Here is a 15,604-nt window from a genome sequence, read left to right on the forward strand (position 1 = left end):
AGGCGGAATGTTCAAGGTCAACCTTGGATTATTTGTCCTGAGAGGAGCACGACCAACTGGCTCAACAGGAATATAAACTTCAGGTCTGCCTACTTTCTGCAAATTTTGTGTTGGAGGCAGCACTAAAGTAGTAGTAGTTGCAGAAGCCTCAGGGACCGTTGGAGATGACATGGCTGTTGAATACGGCACTGGTGAAGCTCCGCGGCTAGGAGGTCCAGGTTGCCAATTTGACAATGATGTAACTATCCCTAGTATTTTCTCTATACGTTGATCCAAATCTGAAAGCAAGCTCTCTTTCTTTTCAAAACGGGCAAATGTCACCAAGTAGATAATTCTATTTGTGCAGTGGGACACATTGGACATACTTTTGAGGAAAACCTCCTTCCTATTCTCGGCCTCCATGTCCCCACTTAAACTAGCACACCAGCCCTCTATCCATCCTATAATATTGTCTATTTGACTTAATTCAGACTTGGCAGAGTCGTCAGAGTGATTATACCTATGTAACTGTCTTTCCCCCTCCCCATGCTCTTTTCGCACCTCTCTATACTTCTTACATAGATCATCTACACTCATAGGTTCAATTTCCTCCCCGGGGATTCCCATGGTTCTAAGTTCAAATTGAATCTGAAACTTTACTAAATGATTAGGGTTAATAGCTCGAGCTAACAAACCTCTCATTCCCCCACCTGAAGCTATTTTCTCCTCTATCTCATGTTTTACTTCCCAAAACATACTTGATGGGGACTCTGTGGATTCTGTTCCCTGAACAGTCTGATCCCTTACTTCCCGGGTGGTATCTGAGGGTTGTCCGGACATATTTGGGATGCTGGTTTCCATCTTGTCAAGCTAGAGCAAGCTAGTACAAAAAATTGAAAAGAAAATAAAAATATTAATGGCAAATAGAAAATTTCAAAATCGTTGTGTTTTAAGACCAAGTCTTTAAAGTTCAAATTCAAAGTCACTTCATACCTTGAATTCAATTCATACTTCAAACTCAACTCAGAATCCAACAAAAGGTATGCAACATTGTACAAAATTAGACAAAGTAAAATTATCATGTATAAGATTCTATCTTTAATTTTTAGATCTTGTAAGGCACATTAACTAACAGTACTGTCAATATTATTAACATTTCCATGCTAAGCATCTTCAATACTAAATAACCAATGATGATTGTCTATCTCAATACTCTAAATGAAGATAATATGGATGCATTAAATTATTTCCACTCTCAGAAATTTAAATTTATCCACACCTGACTACAATACCCTAACCTGTGATTGATCGACAATCAAACCACATTCCTCAGGTTAGACTGGCGGTCAAGCTGTCATGCTTGGCAAGCAATGAATCAATCAAAAATATTAAGTAATAAATTTGGAAATATGGATATTGAAAAGATATGTCTGAAAAATATAGAATTTGGAAATTTGGTATAGTTACCAAAATAGCAGAGTGCGGCGCAGCTTACTGTCACACTTAAGAAATGTTTGTGTGAACAGTGTTATTGATTCATCACTTGAAAGAATCCAGCCCGACCACTTCTAATCTAGGGAAAGGGGTCTAATCAATCTAAAATTCACTGACGCTCATTTGGTGGATAAATTACCAATATATTAAAAAAAAAATATTATGAACAAGGCAATACATGATTTTCAACAGTCGTTGACCACTACTTAATAATTTTCAAAACCTGAAAATGACAATCTCAAAAAGAAAGAATCTAGGGAATCCAAGGATACCCAGTATGTAACTGAAATCCCCAAAAGATCAACATTGATCTTGAATACAAGGAAAATAATCCAAAACAGATTATAAGCAAGTCCACCCAAGTATTACTCAATATCCAATAAAAGAATTAATGCATGTTCAAAAATAAAAGATAAAAGAAATTACTGTTCAAGGGATACTTGGATTACCTAAGATTCCACAAATACAAAATCGGTGAATCTCTGATTAGGTTGCAGTCCAATTCGTTCATCTAACATCACCCCAGTAGTGTTGCGGTCAACTGTTCCTCAAATACACTGCTCGATCATTTCCGACTCAACACGGACAGTGAAAGGAATACAATAATTCATTATCGAGAACAAACTATTATATTCCAACCTGACAAGGATAAATGAATAACTTCCCCCACTATTCGCCGATTGTTCCAGTTTGGTAGAAAAATTGGAGATGTATTACCTCGATTCGGCGAACTTTCCAATTGGGAATAACAAACTCTGGTAGTTCAACAGCATTCGGCAAAATTAGATGGTTATGCCATTGTACAGCCGTGGTCCAACAGATCGTCCGTGACGTCAGAATCAGAATGTCGCCCAGCTCGTGGAGTGTCAGACAGTACGCCGAGATCGTGAATCCCCATGTCATGGACCGCTTAAAATAATAAACAATCTACAATAGTTTCTACTCCTCTAACAATAGGAATTCAAAAACAAATATTTTCAATTGGAATAATTTTAAGGAGTTCAAAAAAGAGTTTCGAATTATGCAACAAATCTATGCTTAGCGCACCTAACCTACTGTATAACAATCATTTCGGTTATTTCTATCTTAAGCATGGAGCCTACATGCTATGTATTGGCCACTCTTGAATAATAATCAACTAGTACTACGGCAAATAATAGTGGAATATCAAAATTATAATATATCTTATCAACATAACTATTGGAATAATTGTCATCTGAAATTTATGGAGATTAGCTCTCCCCACTTTGAACAGAAGTAATTATCGATGTTTAAAAGAAATAACTTTTAACAGAAAACAAAGTAATATTTCTGCATCCTGATTTCCTATTCTAGTAGAAAATTTGTTATTCTCGTCCAGAGAATCCATAGGATCACTTAATTACATGATCTAACCTGCAAACCTACCAACTGGACGCTGACGAATAAGGCACATTACATGCGTGATGAGCATCTCTAATAACTCATCATAGGGAGCATCTTTGTTCACTTCATTTATAATTTTACTTATAAGGCCTCTATATTTGTTTGTAATATGGGTACAGAGTTTCTGTATGTCCTCTTCTAAGGCAAACTTCGGCAGCTTCCCTTCCTGCAATGCTTTTAGAATTTTTGTTGCAATTCTGCCAAATCGGCTTGCCCATAGATCATCAATCAATTTAAGAAAATGTTTCAACCTTTTATATTTTTTCATATCTTGGTTCTCTTTTTCATATTCAGAGAACAACTCGACGCTCATTGCTAATGATACAGCAATTTTTAGAGTATGGCAATGACGGGATTTCCAATTTTCCACTATCTGGAATGTGACCACTTAAACTTAAAGCGATCTCTATAACAGTGGGAAAATGAGCGGGGTTGCATAGCTCTGTTAAATTTTTTACTTCTGGATTCAATTTTTTTACTGCAACCACTAAATTAGTTATGTCTCTAATCTTCGATCCAGTATAATTCCAATGAATGCTCTCCCTTTTACTTTTGTGGAACTCACTCCCAAATCGCATGATTAGGAAATCCTGAGTAGCAAGTCGGTGAATTTCATCGTGATTCATATTCTGTAGCACTTCGTCCTTCACCTCCCGACTTGCTCCTCCAATTTCTCTAATCAGCGATATTGGGAGTGAGAGTTCAGCTCTTTGTTGTTTTGGTGGTTGGACGTCTGACTTATTACAAGATTTTTCATAAAGTAATAGATTGTAAATATTGGGGAAATTATACCCACAATGAGAGCATATATCACTAAAAACTTCATGGCATATATTTACATGTCTCTTTCTACTATCAGGCCTTGATAAAACCTTCCCACATTTCCCACAGATAATATTCATTGTACTCTCAAAATCTGTATCATTTAAGAATTTACAGCAGACTTTTTCATGGTGGTTCCTTGAGGCTACTGAATTAAATGAATTACCACAATAACCACAAATATGATTTTCAGCCCTATTGTCCCTCACATGTTTTAGCATGTCTGTGCAAGTTGAACATGCTTGTGAATTCAAGACCACTGTGAGATTTAGGCTAAAGATGATAAGTGGACTGTATACCGAAATGAAGTGGATTTGAATGAAATTGTTTTGTATGCATTATTCCTCAATGAGGATGAAACCAAACCTCACATAAAAAATTGGAACAAGGTGACCGCTGTGTGTTCAATCATCATTGAAGACAAAACGGTCTGGTAGTTCAATGCTGCTAAATTACATTTACAGTTATGATGAAAAGGATTAGCCTAATGAAAAAGTAAACCAAATTAGATTTCGAAATAAGACAATAAATGATTCCACGAGCTGATCTTTAAAGATGCCTCATGGCATCTGAGTGCACATCAAAGACGGGATCCTGGAGGGAAAGTTTGACGAGTTGTTCCTGGGTGGATTCTGTTCGGAGTCTCAGCTGATGCAGGCCTTCTACAATCTCAGTGACATTGATGGCCACCATGATCCTCCATTGGTTGCCGGTCAAAAGGACATCGCCCTAAGGGATAAACCACACCCTCATCTGACAAGACTCCTCCCTGGCAGCCATACTAAACCACAGGCCTTGAAAACATCAAGGGCGATATTACTCATTGCTACTTTGTCAGAATTTTTCCCCCATCACAGAATGATTTTACAAAATAGTCGAGTCCTTTATCATCACCATCGCTATACATGCAGTTGTGCCACAGTGGTATTAATCATGCAGCCTGATCACCAATGACAGGCTAAACAACACTGTCTTCTATATCCATGGCAGCCTTACTTTCCTCAAATCCTCGTTGTACAAACACCATCCTATTATTCTATCCAACATGTTATTTTGCTGTCTAGACCTGATTTCCTCAGCCAACTCACTGTTGTACACGTTGTAGGTGCAAATTCCCATCACTACAGCTAGCTCAGCGGTCGTCCCCCATACACCCACAACAAGGTACGAGCAGCGAAGATCTGGTCTACCGCATTGACGCATCGCGCACGGCCATATCCCGACATATCTCAAGCGTCAGCTGAAGGGTCCAACTGCAGATAACGGAGTACATCCTCGGTTGCCCCTTGATGTTGCTTGATTACAACATGATCATTAGGCTGTGCTGGGTCACAGACAACACGCTTGCAGCCTTCTATGCGTGGGGGATACCGTATCGTCGCCAAGCCAACTAGATTGTCGATTTCCAACCAATTCCCTCCCCCGATGAACCGCTCTGACCAGCTCTCGTCGAACATTTCTCTAAGTGAACGATCACACCTAAGGATATCACCAAGCATCAGTCGCAGGAGGGCGTCGGCATCTCTTGGAGGTGTTGGTGCTATAGCATTCTCCCCCGCTGCAGGTGCCTGGAAGGGTATCCACTCGTCCCCATAGTTCATTACACACACACCATCCAAAGTATTGACGAATACTATCTTTCTTCTTTCATCAGTCATCGACACATTTCCTGAGTTCCTAATGAAACCTTGCTTGCTAGTTTCGACTCCACCAGCGTTCTGTACATCAAACAGCTCTAGAATGCCTGCGAGTGGGTGCTTGGCTAAAACTTATGATGCAATGAATTTTCTCTAATTTCATACCCTGTTCAAGATAGTATTTTAAATTAGAATAATGAACTACATAGTTTTTCCTATTGAAAAAATGTAGTTTTTCCAATGCGCTCACAACTTGTCTTGCCGGCTGGAGAGAATGAGTAGGAGGTTGTTCTGTGACGCTCTTGTTAGCTTGACTGACATTCGCTGCACCACTCTCCCCTATCTGTTCAGTATTACAAAACGAACCGGCCAGCTTACTCGTTCTTTTTAAATTTTCCAGAATAAATTTTTAAATTTTATGAAATGGAAGATGAAATTTCTGATAATTTGAAAATGAATGTATGGGAGGTGTGTCTTTTACAGGAGCTAACGTATAACAATTATTGTGAGAATCATGTAGTGATTCTGGATCACATTCGATTATATAACCAGTGTCAGCTGTTTCAGAAAGTTGTAATACATCGAATTTTTCAATTTCTTCTTTTTCTAACCATTTGAAATTGCCATATGGTAAATATTCAGTACTCATGATGGTAGCATACAGCGAATTCGAATCAATGTACCAAAGATATGAACTTGGCAATTTTGGATCATATAAATCTTTCATATATAATATATTGTTTGCGACCCCGTATTGTTTGGATATGACCGAGAATCCACCTCTGATTGAACATTCTATAGGAATATGCATCTGTATGTCAGTTAAAAGTTCTAATTGTACACCTGTTTTGTAAAGCATAGCATGCCATGAAAAATGAGACAGCGATAGAAAATGACATACTTCTAAATTGTAATTTTTAAAGAATATTTTCCTAGCATTTTCGAAACAGTCTGCCAGCAACAGAATGTCTGACAATAGATAAGTGTCAAGATAATCGCCTAAATTTTGCATTTGAAATATATTCCAGACCTTTTGTGCATGAGCATAATCAGCATCTGAAATGTTTGTTTCATTCAAACTGTTATAGAATTTATCTTTCAATGGCAGTTCATTTTCTTCAAACTTCTCAGCACATGAAAGATATTTGTAGGGGAAAACTCCTTTTCCAAGTAAACAGTTTTGTTTTTCTGGATCCTTAAAAACAGAACATATTCGTTTGAAATTTATACGAAGTAGGTAGAAATTGAAAACTGTCAATAAACTTAACACATCCAATTGAAAAAGTTGAAAATTTTTCAGAGTTTTGAGCTATACAGCGAATCTTTGAGTTATTTTTTGATAAGCCTAAGATTATATAATGTGCATCATAGCTTTTTAAATTATGAAATATGCAAGGTGTGTAAGTTGGAATTTTAGCTTGTAAATTACAATTTTGATGTGCAAATCCTAAGACTGCCCCAGAAAAGTGACAATGATGTAAGCACTTTATATCGTTTTCTTCAAAAATTCTATTACAAATAACACAATTCGGTGCTGAATTTAATTGTTCGCGTTTTGCCGAATCTATTTCTTGCATTGGTATTTCTATTTTAAAATCATTATATAGCTCATTCCCTATTTCAACAATTTCTTAAATAAGTTTTTCAATTATCGGTTCACCTACATAGCTTGCTCTGCACAATACAGGGCCTAGATGAATTTCTCCTTCTTGATTCAATACTATATAACTATAGCTGCAAGCAATATGTTTACTGGTTTTATGTGTGTAAGACCTATTCTCTAAATTCTCTAAATCATCACAGTCATCATCATCGCTCTCAGTATGTTTGCTATCAGCATTATTAACAGGGACAATAAAACTTTCAAAATCAGCATATATAACATATTTAAATTTTAATGTAGCTGTATAATTTGTAAACTCAATAATCAAGTCTAATGTATTCTTTTTCAGTAAACTAGTCTGCTGTTCTCCGAATTTTGAGCAAATTCTAATATGAATGTATCTCTAAATTTTTTTCCATTAGGTCTCTTAGTGAATCGGTGAAAACAAAATGGACATACAAGATGTGCATGTTCAGATTCATCCAGTGAGGCCAACAATTGTGATAAACCGTTTTTTCTTTAGTTGTATTAATTAACCCTAGAAAGCTAATCTATCTAAAAATGACATTAAAGCTAATCTATCGTAAAAATCACGACTTGGTGGAAAAATGATTGAAACAAGCGTTTCTAGATACAAATTCAAACTATAATTAACACTAATCGGTTATTCATATCAATACAAACAAGTAAGGTTGATATATGATGTATTACAAGTCCTGGGCACAGTCAACACAGCACTTTGCCCGATGCTCTGCACAGATTGGTTTCCTGCAGCGGCAGCAGCAGTTCTCTGTCATTCTCCTCTTCTTTGATGAACATATCCCACAAATGATTCGTGGAATGTTTTGAGGAAGGTTTTGGGCCCTGTCTGGCATTAGAACTTTCAAAATATTGGCGATAGATTCTCTGAGTTTCCGGGTCAAAGTTGGGCACTTTATTCTCTCTTTCAGCCAGGGTTGAATGAGGCTGTAGTGAATCTCCATTGCAAATTTTCTTCTTGACAGTGGTTTTGTCCCCTTTTCACAAAATTTGTCACATATATGACATATGAATTCACTAGAATAATGTTCAGGATTTCATAGAATACACACAAACGCAACCATTTAGTCTTTGGACTACAGGAAATCTGGTGACACATTTGGTCTAATGTGTCAACTGCTCCTTTTGCAGCATTGTAGGTCTGGATTATTTGAGGTTTTTTGGAGTGAAGATCAATCACTGGTTTCTTATGACACATTGATAGAAGTAAAACCACTTTAGAGTTCTTAACCTTGTAAGAAACCATAGTTTTTGGCCCATCAAAACAAAACATACTTGTCCCTATGGCTCTTCCCTTGGGATTTTTCATTTCAGGAGGGATTTCTCGCTTGTCTTTTCTCAGTGTGCCTACTATAGTGAGTTTGTATGGATCTTCCAAGAGTGAGGTTGCAAGTGGAACAGACGTGAACCAGTTATCAATGGTTATATTCCGATTGGATCCATGACAAGTCGTTGATAACTTCTTCACAAAAAACTCAGCTTGAGGTAAACCTTCTGTGGACATTGTTTTTCCAGTATATGGTATAGCATCAATCATGTACATTGTGGCATTGTCGCACATTAAAACTAACTTTATGCCATATTTGTCCGGTTTGTTTGGAATGTACATCCTAAATTTACATCTTCCACGAAATGCAAATAGTTGCTCATCAATAGCATCATGCAAGCAGTAATAAATAATTCCCAAATTTCCCTTATTGGTGCGAAATTGTGTGTTTCCCTCCTTTCAGCTCTGGTAGCAGAATCATCAAAATGTAAGCACTCTAACAGGAAGTCGAATCGATCACAGCTCATGGTTGCATGATATCTCTAACCACTGATCTGTGGGTTAAACATTTCAGAAGATGGAAGGTGACTGTCTTTTTGAGCAGCTGAAAGTATCAGTAACCCTAACAGAGCATCAAACTCACTATCACTCAAAGCAGCAACGGTTTTCCTAGGAGGGTTATAATTTGCATTTTTTCATTGATTTTCAAATTAGTGTAATGCACAATTTTGGTTTTTATTTCATGAGTTAGAAAATGTCTGAAAACTTCCACTGGTATTAGCTTGTTTCTAGCAGTATCAGTGCATCCAGGTGATATGTTTTAAGTTTTTTTTTTGTTTTAATAAATAAATTTTTTTTTTTAATAAATTCTGTTTAAATAATAAATAAATGAATAAAATGTTATTGGATATAGAAAATTTGATTTGTCATTCTACTCACCTTGTTCTACAAATGTTGAAAATGAGGATGATGACTGTGATGATAATTCTTGCTAGTAACACTAAAACACTTTCTGCTCTTCTTCAGCAAACTTAGTGCTATTCTAGCTTGCACTCGTATTTATACTTACTGCAGTCAATAAAAAGGAAAAAAATTATAGCTATCTGTGACGTAACTGTTTTGTGGTTAGACTAGTACATGTTTGAACATGTTTAAGTCAGGTTGTTGAACTTTTCACACCTAAGTTAGTGTGAGATTAGCATATTGTAGAGTGAGCATGATGTTACTCAACAAAGAAGAAGAAGCTGATGAAAATGAAAAAACTTTGGCAGATTAGATGATTCGAAAATTAGTTGTATAAACTCAATTAATTTATTGAAATCATTTTGTATTATTACTGTTATGCTATATTGGATTGCAATTTTACTGCTTTTATATGCAAATTATACTAAAAGTTGCAGATGCGATTCAACTAATTTAACAAATATTCATCAGTTCAATATAACTTTACAATCAAATAATTCAAATGATATAATTGATAGAGATAATATTGAGTCAGATTTGTTTTCAAAATAATTGAGCGATTTATAACGAACAAGAAACAGTACTTGTTCTATTTAAAATCATGCATTATAGATGCAATAGGTATTGATAAAATACCTAAATTATTTGTGTATCAGCTTGAAAATTGGTATGCAACTCTGCTAGACCCATATAAGGATGTCTGCACTTTTTACAAAAATTATAATGTAATAAATAATTGTATAAGCCCTCAGTTTGATATTATTGGTAATAACATTTTACTTCGTATTAATAAAACAATACAGTTATGTCCCTCTATCTAGCCTTATAGGTGACTACATACTTAGGTGAATGCAAATGCTGTATTCAATTAGTATACTGCAAACTGTGCTGGCATTAAGATGGTTTAAGTTTTACATAGTAGAAAAAATACCAGTTTAAATACTAAAACACAATCAAAGTTGAAAAAGTCGAAAAAATTCAATTTAAGAGGTATTGTTGGAAGTGGACTTTTTTCTAAACTTAAAGACATTGCTTCTACTGTAATTAATAAGTCAATTGGAGCCCTCCCTCTGGAGCTACACCTCCCGGAAGGTATTAGCCAAACTGGCCAATTAAAATTTTACAATTACTGTGGCCCAGGTACTGACCATGAAAAAAGGTTAAAAATAAAAAATAAGGTCAAGCCTATAAATCAGCTTGACTTAGCGTGACAAGGGCATGATGTGACCTATAGTAGAACAAACAATAACAAAGAAATAGGAAAAGCAGATCGTCTTCTAGCTGATAAAGCTTGGAAAATATTTAAAGATCCTAAGACACCTCTTGGTGAGAAAGCTCTTAGTTATTTAGTTAATCTTGCAATGAAAACTAAAGCTGCAATTAGTGGGTCAGGGCATAGAGGGAGAAGCAGTACGAGGAGCAGGAAAACAAGGAGAACCAAAGCTAGGAATCATACTGTTGGTAGCAATGCTAAATCAATAAGTGATTTAATTTGTCATAATGCTATTAGAGAATTGAAGAATCATGTTAAGGGGAGAGGATATTATTTGAGACCATACCCAAGATATGCGGGTAGTGGGAGGAATTTGAATAAAGCAATATCACATATTCATCTATGTTTACTGTTTTTGTGTAATCAGTTATAAACGTTAAGTGCTAGAAGTAAGATCGAAATATAATACAGAAATGGTGGTAATAACACTTTCCTCAAATACAAGTGAATTGCATGAGACGTTATCGGAAATATTAGAATTTCCTGGTGGTAGAGCATATGAGATTGGACTTATAAACTTATGGACATTTAATTCAATTCCAAACATAATTAAAGGAGAAAATTCAAGCTTCAAGTATGGTGATAATCTAATAAAACTTGATACAGGATCATATGAAATTGATAACATTATAGAAGCAATAAAACGAAAATTAAATATATCAGAACAGTCAGAAGAATTACAAATTAAAGGTAATAATAATACATTACAAACAGAAATTTATGCAAACAAGCCGATTGATTTAACACAAGTCAATTCTATTGTTCCTATTTTAGGATTTAATAAGTCAATTTTAAAACCATATGTGTGGCATTATTCCACAAACCCTGTAACTAAATCTTTTTCCCTACACTTTTCTACATATAATTCAAACATTTTGGCAATACTCAAATCGGATGACAAGTATTTTCTATCTGTCCTAGCTCTGCAGTAATGCGAATCAACAGTGGGGAAGCTATTTATATGTTCACTTACAAAATCAACATCACCGGTTGGTTTTCGCCTGCTTTCACAACTTCTACCTCTCTGATGCTCTGGAGTGTTAGTTGTTTTATTTTTTGATGCGTGCAATTTTTTGATGCAATTTTTTGTATAAGTTGGTTTCTGTGAGATGTCAAGAGTTCCTAGGTAGAAAGATTTGCATACTTGATTTTTTTCCCCTTTCACATTGAAAAAATACTTGAAAGAGTACAATCTTCTAGAATTAGCATCATTTGATCGTTTAGGACGAGCTGTGAGATATCGTTCAGATGTGTTGATTATGAAATGCCGTTTCTCATTAATTCCAATAGAATAGTATGATTTATGAAGCTCGGTTCGTTCATCATCTGATATTTTTCTGCTGCATTTGAATTTACACGAAGTATTACAGTTTTTCAGAGTCTCAACTTTTTTTGCAGGAACCTCCTTGCCCCTACAACTCACATACATCTTACCAGCTTGACACTGTTCTTTCCTTAAATTACTTTTCCAGTTAGATGGTTTTGCCATGATCTTTCTAAATTTCTTCTTAGGAGTGACTGGTGCAGTAATAATATTCGATGCAATGTCAAGATGAGGTGTCTCCACAGGGTTTTCGGCGCAGATGTCATGTCTGAAATGAGAAAAAGTTCATTTGAAATGTACATTATCTATTTGGAAAAAGAACAACAAAGATTTATGAATCATGATGCATGAGTTAACATCATCTCATTATTCATTTTTATTACATTGCCAACATAACTTTAAGTAATAATAATAAGTTTATTAATGGAGACAACAGGTCTCCTGTAAGTCAAGCTTGAGAAAATTAAACAAGAGGCATCTCAGATTAGACTCTTCCCGGAATATTACTACTGGAAGCATTGATACAGAGTGATCATAAAGTCTCTTTGCAGTAGTTGCATGATGGCATTGTTTTATAATCAGTATGCCATGATGGCAATGTTTCACTCATAGGGACTTTTTGTTCACGCTGTAAAACAGAATGCAATAAAAAAATGTTCCTAGTACCATATAACATCTAGGTACCAAATTATTATGTTACATTATCATACTAGTATGCTACTTGGTACTAGATTACAGTAATCTTGTTGTGAAATGTATGCATATCTTTTTAGTTCTACAATTTAACTAAAAAATTGGACACTGCATTGGAATCTTTTAATCCATTCCAACATAGAATACTTTCCATAGCCTATCACATTTTATTTCATTAATCTAAAGCTGTGCGAACACATCAAAATTTTCGATCAAATTTCTTCTAAGAAATCAGAAAGGATTTTCAAGGAATTGGAAGCTCTTCTATTTGGCAGAATTAGATGGAAAATTTGAACATGTACATGCAGCTCAATAAAATGTAGCTACAAGCTGTTGCAATAAGTAGGCATCTAAATGAAAAATAAAACTTGAAAAATTAAAGTATGAACTTATTCCATGTTTGATAAGTTACATGAAAATCATATTCTTGCAATATCTTACCAATTAACAGTTCCAGTGTTTCGGTCAACCTCTCCATTTTGGTTGATGTCCATGTCCATGTTTTTATTGACCTCATCAGTAATAGTGGAAGACACGCTTTCATAGATGAGTTTCCTTTTTGCAGGAGCTATTTTCTGTACAAGTCTTTCTCTCCTAAAAAACAACAAATAAATAATTTTATTTAGGTCAAATAAATAATAATAATAATACTTTTGCATGCTATAAAATTGATACTGAATAACAAAATGAAGAAATTGAAAGCTGAATAAAAATCATAAAATTTCAATTCAGAGACAGTATTCCCTAGGTGAAATTTAAAAAAAAAGTGGGCCTATTGAGAAAATTACAGTTTATTAAGAGCTGAAATTTGATAGATTGAGTTCAATTTGTCTTGCCTGATATCCCACAATCATAAAAAATTAACATTATTGGTAATGCAACCATGTCAGCCGGTCTGGTACTGGGAGGGTACCTACTCAACAAAACGTAATGACAAGAGTTTTAGGTTAGGCTTAAGTATAGGTCAAGTTGAAAATTGTTGGTCTCATCGATCAGACCATAAATTCACTATTTTAAAGTTGAAAAGTGTTATTAGAGATAAAGACTATGTGTATTCAACTTGTCTCAGCTCATAAAATGAACACAAAATATTACAAGATAGTCTAAATATCAGCTGAATCAGGCATTGAGTTTTCAATTTAACTCCTAGCGTAGCTTTTTTAGTGAAATCAGAGCACATTAATACACAAAAATGAGAAAATGGGTCATCATCTTACCTTGACAAATTGGTTTCATCATTCAAATCGAAATATTCAGAACTTTCTGAATCAGAATCTGACGATGTAGGTGGTATAAAATCATCTTCAGAATCATCAAAAATATCCACAGACATTTTCTCTGACTTATCACTTTCAGAACCACTCATGATTATTTTATCACAAATCTAACACATTGTATAAATATTAGTAGCATTAGCTTGAACTGAAATAATTGTTAATAATGAGATATTATAAAGCATAAAGCATAGAAAAACATCGACACGAGTTGAAACAACACAAACACAGACTGCAATCTATCTGTAATGCAAAACTAACCTACAAACCACTGCGAGCTGAAACTGAAACGGCGGGAAACTACAAAATGATAGTTTGACAAGGTTCCATCTGCCATTGGAACTTTGTCAGTAACATCAGATCTCAATGACATGCAGTTGGAACTTGGTAATTCTAATATCTCTGTTATGGATTGGCAGAACTGGTTCTTGACTAAATGTAATGGTAGATAATGATGCCTGGAAGACAGTAGGCAAAAAAAACTGAATTTTGATGATTTTGTTAGTTAGAACCTTGTCAAACCAAGGTAGCGATTTGTTGAACTTGAACTTTTCCTTTTCAAACAATCACACACACTTTGTGACGTTTGATTGCTGGCAATCGCTAAAATAGTCTACTAAATTCGCTTGAGCTAGCAACAACTGTTTGGTCCCGTTGATAAAGCATTCATTGCTGTTATTCATCAATCCAAAAATGCCAGCTGGAAAAAACAATATTGATAATGTTAGTTTTTACTCACAAGATACAACATTTGGTAGGACATGATAGCTATCAGGTTTGCTATCTGGACATTTGTTGGGATTTATACGGACATACGGAAGGACATGATATTATTAATCAAGATGGAATTAATAAGACATTATCAGTTCCACATGTGATCTTATAAAATTAGATCTAATGAGAGGGTAAAATAAGGTGCCTTACTTGGCCGGCTAGAACTAAATTTTTATTTAGTGGAGAGTTGGCAGGTGCATCTTGCCTTGGAAGGGGTGGGCACCTCTGTATTATGTCACTAAAGATACATATAGATATACATACACATAGGTGTTCTAACATGGCCAATTTTTGTGTATTGGAATATGGGCTTAAGTACACTCAACAATAAATTTTCCACCTTTTTACCGAATTTGACTTATGATGCATGATTTTGGACCGCCTTGACGAGCTGAGAAGAATGAAGTGCAGTACGATGAAATTTGAGCATTTTGTCAAGTGTTTGAAATTTTGATCCTTGAAGTGTCCTTAAGCGCACCTCTCCACTAGGAAATACTGAAATGAAGTGCATCTATAGGGTGATTCTCATAGAACATAATCTTATGAACTTATGTCATTGTGTGAAATATCAATGTGAAGACTATGTAATTGGTGATGATGGTTGAAGCTGAAAATTAGGTGTTTTTCACAATACAAGGAACATTGTTGTCAGGTGTACCTGGAAATCTATATGAGGTAGAGCGCTCTACCTGATATCAGATTGTAGAGCACAAAAATACGCCCAGAGGGATTTTGAATTATACATCTAAATGGTAACAATTGGAAGATATTGTTGATCAAAAACTGAAATTCATCAAAATAGATTTTTTCTTCAAATTTCACTCATTTTTGAAAAATCATAACTCAGTACTCATTGAAGATAGAGAGTTCCGAATGATCTCATTTTATTCTGATCTTTATAATCTAGAAAAAAAGGCGAGAGAAAATTTTTCTGTCCGATTACAAGATTTGACAGAAATAGCTGAAAACTGGAAAATGAGCCAAAAATACGAGGTTTTTGGGCCACTCTGTATCTAGCACAAGGAAATTTTGCATGA

At 35.1% G+C, this 15,604-nt stretch overlaps 1 protein-coding gene across 2 annotated transcripts in view; it reads right to left on the reverse strand.

Moving 5' to 3' along the window:
- Window positions 1-15,604, reverse strand: part of LOC120351955 — a 56,020-nt gene that overhangs the window by 26,328 nt on the left and 14,088 nt on the right. The window contains exon 1 of one of the 2 annotated variants that reach the window (XM_039430996.1): window positions 675-1,069. The exons of the other annotated variant lie outside the window; for it this stretch is intronic. Within the exon in view, the coding sequence (XP_039286930.1) occupies window positions 675-840 (166 nt within the window). The 5' untranslated portion in view covers window positions 841-1,069. Of the gene's footprint in view, window positions 1-674; window positions 1,070-15,604 lie in introns of those variants that run through there. 2 annotated transcript variants of the gene reach the window in all.

This window comes from Nilaparvata lugens, chromosome 6 (genome assembly GCF_014356525.2).
Source record: "Nilaparvata lugens isolate BPH chromosome 6, ASM1435652v1, whole genome shotgun sequence".
NCBI lineage: Eukaryota > Metazoa > Arthropoda > Insecta > Hemiptera > Delphacidae > Nilaparvata > Nilaparvata lugens.